Source organism: Asparagus officinalis, chromosome 1, assembly GCF_001876935.1.
Source record: "Asparagus officinalis chromosome 1, Aspof.V1, whole genome shotgun sequence".
NCBI classification, from domain to species: domain Eukaryota; kingdom Viridiplantae; phylum Streptophyta; class Magnoliopsida; order Asparagales; family Asparagaceae; genus Asparagus; species Asparagus officinalis.
The window spans coordinates 127,983,093-127,993,420 of record NC_033794.1 but is presented as its reverse complement, the minus strand read 5'-3'; the positions used below and the strand labels follow the sequence as shown (position 1 = coordinate 127,993,420).

Genomic DNA, 10,328 nt, shown 5'->3' with positions numbered 1-10,328 from the left:
TTGACAATGATCCTATGGTGCGCATTTCAAGCAAAAAGCTTAAAAAAGAGAAACTAACGGGTTAAAGAAAATGCCTTAAACAAAGGTTGGAAACTCATATCTAGAGGTTAAACCGGTTTACAGAAACGAGTTTGACTTTGGTGTAACTTATACTGAGAAGTATAACTAAAAACACAAATCAAAAAATTAAGTTAAATGATTTACTTCTGTTAAATAATATGCTAGCTAACTATATGGATTGTTATTGTGTTTTCACTCGTCAAAGTACGACCCTTTGCTAGCAACAGACAAGTGTCCCCTTGCATGCACCGCTTAATCCAAATTGACGGCCAAGACAACTAAGGATCCCGACGTAGCCAACCTGTCGAGTCGACATCTCCTTATGTCGACGCGAATGACGGTATTTGTCGATCCTCTTATCAAAGACGACTTGTAACGAGCCACTTGACCAGTTATTCAACGTCTCGCGAGGTCGATTCAAAAGGTGTTACTTCTCGATGAAGCTATAGGACGACTTCATTCTCGACCCTCTCCCACTGACAGCACGTCAGCGTCGCATTTTAATGCTTGGCAGGCGCATCATGCCTCTAGTCCCGATAGTCTTCATGACTCATTGGACCACATCAGCACCACTATGCCTCAGATCCTTCACATTTTAATGTTGAGGTGGTCTCTCCTCCACTCGCCGTCCAGCACGTGTAAAGTAGGTGTTGACGTAGCCGTCAGCCCATACTTCTTCACCGCTATCCTGCGCTCGACCGAAGTGTCCATTCTACCATTCCATCACCAACTATAAATAGAGTTACAATTCTCAATAGTGAGAGACTTTGGACCTTCAGATCTTTTATTGACTTTTTGGAATATCTGCTAATTATATTGCACTACACACAAGAACTCTCACAGTTCTTTATTTCCCCATTCAAGTTCACAAGCTGACTTGATTGTCGGAGGTACAACGGGGGAACCAAGTCACGTCCTCTCACGAGTTTCTACTTTGTGCAGGCTAAAAGCTACTTTATTCAAAACCAGATATTCGGGGAAGTGAGCGGCCCCTCATCAAACTCACCTCGAAATATTTGACTGTTTGGTTAACCATCATCGATAGGGATTAATTTGAAATAACTAAGGTCTCGTTTGGTACGTGGGAATGGGGTGGAATGGAATGATCATTCTCACTCTCATTCCTTTCTACCAAACATGCACACCCTCTTTTTTGAAGTTAGAATGCTCATTCTCACTTCTCATCAATTCCCACTTTACGTGGGAATGAGCATTCCCAATGAAGTGATAGGGAATGGGCATTCCCACTTAAGTGGGAATCAATAAAATATACAATTTTAAAATACATTCATTCTCATTTCATTTTATAAATTACACACAAACGTGAGAATGGGAATGACCATTCCATTCTCACATTAATTTCATTATATTCCTTCTTCCATTCCATTCCCATTTGAGTACATTCCCGCGTACCAAACGAGGCGTAATAGAATTTGAGAAACTAAACAACAAATTTAATGATTTGAGGTAATAGGTTGGAAATTCAAACGTGTAAGGGATCAATAAGGACAAAACCCTACAAGTAAATATGAACTCTCTTAAACATAAAGAAGAAATTTATTAGGGGATATATATGCTAAAAGCACAGTCAGCACTTAGCAGGCTTCCGAAAATACCCCTGTAGAGCCTATAAACCCTCGATTCTCCAATCCAACTGAAAAAATCCCTCGAAAAATGTCGACCACCGAAGAAATTTTAGCCAACACCGCCGTTAATGAAGACGACGACGATCCTCCATTGCTGAGCTCGCGAGCTCTGGAAGCCCTAAGAGAGTTCTTAAGCGAGCAGAGCTCAGCGAGAGACGAAGAGAAGGAAGAGGAAGTGAAGTTGGTGTCTGAGGATTGGAGATTGAGCCAGTTCTGGTACGATCGAGAGACGGCGGAGACGATTTGTGAAGAGATTAGGGTTCTGTGGGAGTCGACGGGTTCTTCGGTTGCTTGTGTTGCTTGCCCTACTCTCTACGCTTATCTCAAGGTTAAATTGATATTTGTTTGCTTTAATGGTTGAAAAAATTGAATCTTTTTGTTCATATGATGCTTCGTATCTTTGTATTACTTCTAATTCAGTAAAAATATGTAATTTGTTAGTTTTATTCCGGGGTTTGATATTGTGACTTGAATAGGAATCGGTACATACTACATAATGAAGTTAGAAACTGGATGGGGGACTTTATGCGATTATAGAGGAACTGATAATTACAGGTGCAAATTGAAATAGTATTTAGTACTTGTTACCCATGCATTGCACAGTAGTTAGCTTTACAGTGATACTAGGCTTTACGCATGACATGCACCAGAATTAGTATTACAATGTTGTTGCTTTCACAATTATAAATGAATAATGAATGTCAAGAAAGTTGATTAGATCTTTTGTTTTTATTTAGAAAGAATAGATGAAAGAAGGCATACGAAAAGGGAATAGGATAATTAATAATTGGGACGATGGAAAGTAAGTTACATGTTTAATTGAGTGCCAAATATTGCACTCCTACAATTGGTGGGGTCGTTTTATTAGTATAGTGTATATTATGGTTTTGATAGATAAATATTCCAAATGAGCACATATGGAGATCATTTACTCATTGAAATCCAAAAACAATAATGGAAACAAATAGTAGTATGAATCTAGAAAAACATAAATCTTAACTGTTGCAAGGAAGATATGTATCATAGTATAGATAGATTCCATTAGCATCTTGGGAACATCTTACAACTACGAGCATGGTTGCTCATCAGGAATAGTTGATACTTTTCTGTCCTTCAAGGCCGTACATCAGTAACCATATATTTGATTTTAGGTTAGATATTGTCAGGAGTAGCATTTGAAAAGGGGGTAGATTTGAGCCGTCTTTGGCCAGGTACAACTATCGGAGACCAGAACTGCAAGAACCCATGATTCTACTTTCTATATGTGCTTCTTTGTTTCTGGAGATCTTTGGTCCTCAAGAAAGCCAGTTTCAGTTAAAATAGAATCCATGTTGGAAGGGAAATTCTTCTTTTGATGAATAACCAGGCAATAAACTATCCGCAAACTGAGACTATGGTTTTCTTAGTTAAACTCCTTTTGCCCTTCATCATGCAATTTTATTATCCAATTGTTCTAGTGTCCTCTTACCAAGTGGAATCTGCTTTTAGTTAGTAGAATATGAGAGAATCTCCCAGTAGAGGAGTGATCATTGGCCTTTGTCTAGTGAACTTTATAATTTATGCAAAAATGTTGTGTGCTTTTCATTGAGATCCGTACCGTAGAAGACTTAAAGGGGCATATAGCCTATGACACATTGATATGTATGCCACTTCTACCTTTCAAAAAATTGGAATGTCCATCCTTGTTCAACATGACACATCTTTCCATCCGTGTCACATCACAAATGCATGATCTTTATTCACATCAAAGATATATCTATGATGAATTACCTTATTCCTGTTTGGTATAAATCATTTTACTCCTACATGTGTCCACGAGTCTAGATTTTAGGGAATTGCAGTTCTTGTAACTACTCATATGTGCCAAAAAATGCATCTTTTTATGTCTACTAATGGTTGCTGTAGTGGTTTTATTGTCAATTATGCATCTAATTCACTCTCAAAAGTTGATGTCAGCTAAAAACTTTGAAGGAAATAGAATGACAAATACTACTCTTGTCTGCCTTGATTGGTTAACGGTCATCCATCTCCTTATGAGAGATACGGTCCATGCACATCTGATTCTGAGTTACTTAAGATCTAATAGTTGATGGGAGTTCATTATGTCCACAATTTGATATCGTTAGCAGTAACCCGGATGAGCTTGAGCAATTTTTAAAGGATTTGCGCTTCACCCTAAACTTTTTGAGGATTCTCATTTTTTCATTCAGGGTCTGCCCTAGTTTTTGGTCGATAAATATCCTATCTATCAGATTGTCACTATTTCAGTTGTTATCCCATAACAAGACTGTAAAGGCAGTCAACATAATTTTGTGGCATGCTATTAGGCTGATATTGGTCTCAATGACATATAAGAGTAGTATGAGTCCATGATACATATCAGTTTAGAAGCACACGGTAACTTGTCTAGGAGACAATTCACCAACCATCTTTTTACCAAAGTAGAGCAATATAACAATGTAAATCAGGTTTGTAAAGTTTCACGAGCTGCCTTTTTTAGCTTTGTGAGAGCGCTCTTAAGTGCACCAGCATGTGAAGTTTTGCAGTACTACATACCAATTTGTCAATAACTTACTAGTAAATAGTAATATGAACCCATGTGATTGTATGACAAACTTATCAGCTATAAGATTAACCATCGTCACTTCAATCTTGATAAATTTAAAGTGAAAAGTGATCATATTATAGTTAATGAGGCAAAAAGATCTAGAGGTAAGACCTAATAGAACTTAGTTAGAAGCAATCAAGAAGGATATGATAATGCCATAATGGTTAACTTAACCGAGGAGATGGCTAGAAATCGAACGGAATGGAAGAATAGGATTCATGTAGCCGACCCCAAGCATTTGGGATAAAGGCTTTGTTGTTGTTGTTCAATTGTTATATGATTATAGTTCTTTTCGTACCTTGGGATGTAGAAAAAAAATTAGCCCAAGTGCTGCATTTTATTTGCATGTGGAGTTAATGGCTTCACATTGCAATCTTTGACAATCCCAAATCTCATAGAGGAAGCCTCTTTACTTGGAACTGCATGATGACCTAAGGCCTTAGGATATTACCTAGCTGAGAGGTTCTTGGCTTGGGGAGAATGTAAGGGGGAAGGGGAAGTGTGTATAAGTTGACAATTCAGATCCAGAAAAGAGCATGTAGGGCACTTATTTGTAATCAATTGGGGAAGTTTTTGCAAGAACAAAATTCTGAAGTATGCTGGTTAACTGCATGATGGCCTAATACCTTAGGATATTACCTATCTGAGAGGTGCTTGGCTTGGGGAGAATATTAGGGGGAGGAGGAGGGTGTATAGGCTGACAATTCAGATCCAGAAGAGAGCATTAGGGTACTTATTTCTAATCAATAGGGTAAGTTATGGTAAGAACAAAATTCTGAAGTATGCTGGTTAACTGGAAGCATCTAATTACTGCAGTAGCAAACATGATATGAGGATAAAAACACTAATGATTTGGAAGATCACCAAGTGTTCTATGCTTTGTGCAGGTGAGAAGAGCATGTAGGGCACTTATTTGTAATCAATTAGGGAAGTTTTTGCAAAAACAAAATTCTGAAGTATGCTGGTTTAACTGCATGATGGCCTAATACCTTAAGATATTACCTGGCTGAGAGGTGCTTGGCTTGGGGAGAATATTAGGGGGAGGGGGAGGGGTGTATAGGATGACAATTCAGATCCAGAAAAGAGCATTAGGGTTCTTATTTCTAATCAATAGGGTAAGTTTTTGTAAGAACAATATTCTGAAGTATGCTGGTTAACTGGAAGCATCTAATTACTGCAGTAGCAAACATGATATGAGGATAAAAACACTTATGATTTGGAAGATCACCAAAGTGTTCTATGCTTTTGTGCTGGTGAAAATGTTCTTTCTTTTTCTTTCTTTCTAACTTTTTCCTGCAATAACAAAGTGTTTAGCACATGAAATTTCAAGCGTAGTATTTGCACAACAAGAATCTGCACTTAAATTACTGGGTCTTTAAGCTTATCAATTTCTGAGCACCTTAGGATGATGTGCTCAGTGGAATGTATACCCCATGTCGATGATGCCTTGTGACTACAAGAGGAATCAAGAAAGGTACTTCAGTGCATCTACAGGAGTCTGACAGTGAACTAATAATAGTTATAATGTTATATCATTAGAGGTCCAAAACCTACAAATTTATATTTTGTCCTCGGAGCATCTATGAAAGTGCATCTTGCTGAATTAAGCCAGTGGACTGTGGCTTACGAGAAAGAATGGATTGTTCAGTGGGGAGAATGTGATGGCTATCATGAGTAACATTCTTTTCCATAACTGGTAATAGCAATGGACAGTTGTCGTACACCTTGGAAACACAAGTTGTGTGCTTCAGATTTGCAAGAGTTTCACCAAGCTTACTCATGATCAAATACACTGAACCTTATTACTTCAAATGTAAAATGGACATCAACATGCATGGCCATCTAGGAGTTGTGGCTAAGCATGAGTTACCAATATCATCCAGCAAGTGAGAGGAGCTGAAACGCTAGGAGATGGTTGTTTGAACAGGCTTGTGAGGGACAATATTGTCACATACTTTGTCATTGGAAAAATAAACACGGTTGAGGTCACCCAACATGGTTGATCGATTTTTGAGGAGATGGCATGGATTTTACATGTCAAAAGTGTTTCTTGAAGGCACAACAAAGCTGAAAATCAAATTGCTTAATTTTGTAAATTTAGAAATCATATCAAACAGGAGCTGTCTTAAGACCAGAAACTCTTATTAGGTTGCAAATCTATTTCCATCAAGCCTTACTTCCCGTGAGAATATCTGACATTGCTTCATTGCCAATTTTGTGAATCTTCCACGTCGAAAGAAGAGGACTGACGCTTCAGTTTCCCAGCAAATCATGTCAATTGAATGCTCTTAGCCACATTCAAGATTTGCTGCTTTCAGATATTGTCCATCTTAATCACCATTTGATTGTTTCTAATTGATGGAATTTCAAGGCATTGACGAGTATCTTCACTCAGGTATCTAGGGCACTTCTCTTCGCTGAAACTTGGCATGCTTGAAACTACATATGTGCTGTTAGTACATATTTTATTACTTACATAATTTCCTTCACTCTAAATACGATTTCAAATATGCAATTGCTAATTAATAGGCAACTTGACCCTTGGCAAAGCTGAAGGGAGAAATAATTATATTTATCATGCAACAAAATATGGTTAATAGTTTTGTTGTTTTAATTGGTTGCAGAAACAACTCAACAAGTACCAGAGATTTCCTTGTTTATTATTTTACTCTTTAGATTCTTCCTCATACAACACAAATCAAACTTATATATGTTAATTAATGAGAATTCATAAACGAGGCACATAAGATGCCTGTTCATACTTTTTTTTCACTCTATCCATCGACTTATGACAGCCATAAGGGAAGTATTTTGATATGTTCACTCTGCAAACATAGGTGATAAATCCTCTCTGAAGAAAGCCTGGTATTCAGTTATTACAAGTTACAACCTTAAAGTTGGATCATATTCATTTCAGATCAAAGTTTTTCTGCTGACCTGATATCTTGCTGGCTCTAACTTTGCTATTAATTGACATCTTTGTCAAAATTTCTGATTGCAGAGAAATGCTCCTAACATCTCGGTGCAATTACTTGAGTATGATAAACGCTTTGAACAATATGGGAGTAATTTTACATTCTATGACTACAATCAGCCTGAAGATTTGCCACTTGCATTAAAGCATGCCTTCCAGATTGTTGTCGTGGACCCTCCTTACCTGGTGAGATTGTAATCAGAATTTAGAAATTTGACGAATTGGTAATTCATGCAAAGTTTCATATTCGAAGGGTTTTAACTGCTTGTGGGTTTGGAGACGCTAATTTGATTGAGCCCATAACCAGTTTGATATGTAATTACTGCTTCATAGAAACTGGATATGACAAGAAAAAGAGGAGCAGGAAATATTAGCTGTAGAACAAATGCAAAAAAGAAAAACTTAAAAAATGCCATAAGCGCAACAATTTCAAAAGAATGGGCATTCTCTGAAATAGGGTTAAAAAATTCATTTCAAGAAAAAAACAAGAAGTATTAAAACATAAAAGGGATATTTTTGTGCTTCCCCGCATATGCTGCTCTCACATGCACTTGCACTTACAGAGACAATCATGAGAACACAGAAATACTGCATGGAAAATGGAATGGAGGCCGTTGAAGCTATAACATCTGGTGAAAATAAGCCCTAAATATTGAATATATCAAAAAAGAAAAAGAAAATGATCACCATTTTTAAAATTTATTTCATTTATTTTCGCTGTTCTATTTTTTACAAAAACCCATTAGTCAAGCAGTTCTGTTAAAATGTCATGCATAGCTAAGAATAGTTTCGTGAAGGGAGTACTGTCAATGAATATCTGTAATTTTACTGGTGATTTCTTTACTTATAAAAATTGTAGACAGTTTGATGTGAAAACATTTTATCATGAGCTACGGAATGGACCACTTTTTGTCTTACAATTTTTTTTCAAACATTGATTTCATCATGTTTTCTGTGCAGAGCAAGGAGTGCTTGGAAAAAGTAGCGCAGACAATTTCTTTCCTGGCACAACCGCAAAAATCTTATTTGCTGTTACTCACAGGTATACTTGTCTCTCGTTCCCTTTCATTAACCTTCAAGTTCCAAGAGTTAAAAGCCTGTAAAAAAGCTAGCATAGTTTGTTTTTTCTTTTTGCTTGTACCTGCATTTCGAGCCCTTTAATCATTTTAATCAGGTTGACACCTATCTTAGGGATAGTATTGTATTCATTCCATTTGGCACAACACTGTTATTTTCCCCGTGTGTTTTGGCACAATTTATATAAAATTTCTCATGTACCTGGGAAGAGGATGAGAGGTATACCCAGAATTGGAAACAAATTGTGAAAGAGGAGAGATGTTACATCAGAAAGTGTGATGCGAAACAATGTGATGCAGGTATGAAGATTAACAACAGCAATGCTTCGCCAAATCAGCGATCGATCTAGGCAGGAAGCTCATGAATAAAGTGTAGCTTTTGATGGGTTTTAAGCAAAAGTTGCAATGTACTAAGTTCAAATCTTTGTAAATGATCCAGAAAATAAATGTAATGATTCGTTCTCTCAATACAGTTCAAAGTGTAATATTTGGATAAGTAAAAATACTTAGCAACAGATTCGCTCGCTCACTTAGTCAAACTGATTACAGCACAAATACGATCGATAGTAATATTGATAACAACATGCAAGCAATAGCAGTTCCGAAAATAATTGGGCGAAAGAAAGTTGAACCTTCGTCGGGTTGAACTGGTTCGACGGGAGGATCCTCTGGAGGTGGTTCAACGACGCCAAATATGAGGGGTGGAAGCTCTCCACCGAGGGCAGCGTAATTCGGATGGAGTGGTGTATCTGGATGGAAACGCCGATGCCACGAACTGATTCCCAAACTACTCTCTACGCTGTCAACGATCTGATGAGTCACACGCTCAACGTACTCGGGTACGCTCTCGAATGACTGATAATCAAACCACGGGGAAAGCTGTAAATCTGCGATGCCGGTCTCTGGATCTAGCACGATTCCGTCATCTGCATCAGGATCTGCCATACACCATCAATTGTAAAATCAGGGATCAAATGGTTGAATCTGACTCAACTAGCTTCAACAACTCCGGATTGGGTCAAGTGGGTCTGGTCCACACTTGACTCAAATCAAATGGGTTGGTTGAGTGAATAGGGACTCTGCTTTAAATCACTCAAGCCAAATAGTCTTCAATAGGATCTGGATCTGAGGACAAGCGGAAAAGGGGGAGCAGGAACGAATCGACGCTCGACGAATGAGGACGGCGCTTGAGTCGGGATGGACGGCGCTCGGATCGGAGTGAGCGGCGGTCCAGGCGGCGGTGCTGACTGGGCGGGACTGGACGAGGAGCTCGAGGATTCTGGGCTGGCTGGTCGTCGTCGCGGGGAGAGACGAAGACTTCGTCGGCGATGATGGTTCAGGTGCGGTTGCAGGGGATTTGAAGGGGAGGCGGTCGGATTTGGGATGGCGGTGGTTGCTCGCGTCGGGGGATTCGGGCGGAGGGAACACCGGAGGCGGACGAAGGGGAAGGCCGTCGGTGGAGGAGGTGGTGATTGCTGGAGTCGACGGAGGAGGGCGGCGGTCCGGTGGTCTTCGGGTGTGGTTGCTGCGGTTGTAAGGGGAGGACTGTGTGGGTTTGATTGTTTGCTTGGAGGAGAAGATGAACAGTATCGGATTTGATTTTCTTTTGTTTTTATTTTGTGAAGAGATTGACGGCTGATCAAAATCAATAAGCTAGGGTTTCACACCATTATTTAGCAAATCAATTTCATTCATCAGTAATTTTCCAAACTGATTACAGGAGAGTTTAAATAAAGCAAATTACAGTTTTGGAAAATCCTCTCAATCCCTCAAATCTCTCTCTTAACCAATTACAATCAATCAGTTGGTTAACTACCAAATAAAATCAAAATTCGAAATTCAAAAATTCAAAATTCAAACTAATTATTACAACTTGAAATCAAAACCATAGTGCTGAAATATTGCGCCTCCTGCGCTGATAAACTCGGCGAAAATCTCGTGTATGAGTCCGGATGTCCCCATCA

The 10,328-nt window shown here is 38.6% G+C and overlaps 1 protein-coding gene across 1 annotated transcript in view; it reads left to right on the top strand.

The window, feature by feature from the left end:
- The window catches only part of LOC109841447 (protein-lysine N-methyltransferase N6AMT2), a 16,129-nt gene continuing 7,509 nt past the window's right edge, over nucleotides 1,709-10,328 (top strand). The window contains exons 1-3 of the mRNA XM_020410442.1: nucleotides 1,709-2,034; nucleotides 7,316-7,474; nucleotides 8,249-8,330. Of these exons, the coding sequence (XP_020266031.1) occupies nucleotides 1,735-2,034; nucleotides 7,316-7,474; nucleotides 8,249-8,330 (541 nt within the window). The 5' untranslated portion in view covers nucleotides 1,709-1,734. The remainder of the gene's footprint in view (nucleotides 2,035-7,315; nucleotides 7,475-8,248; nucleotides 8,331-10,328) is intronic.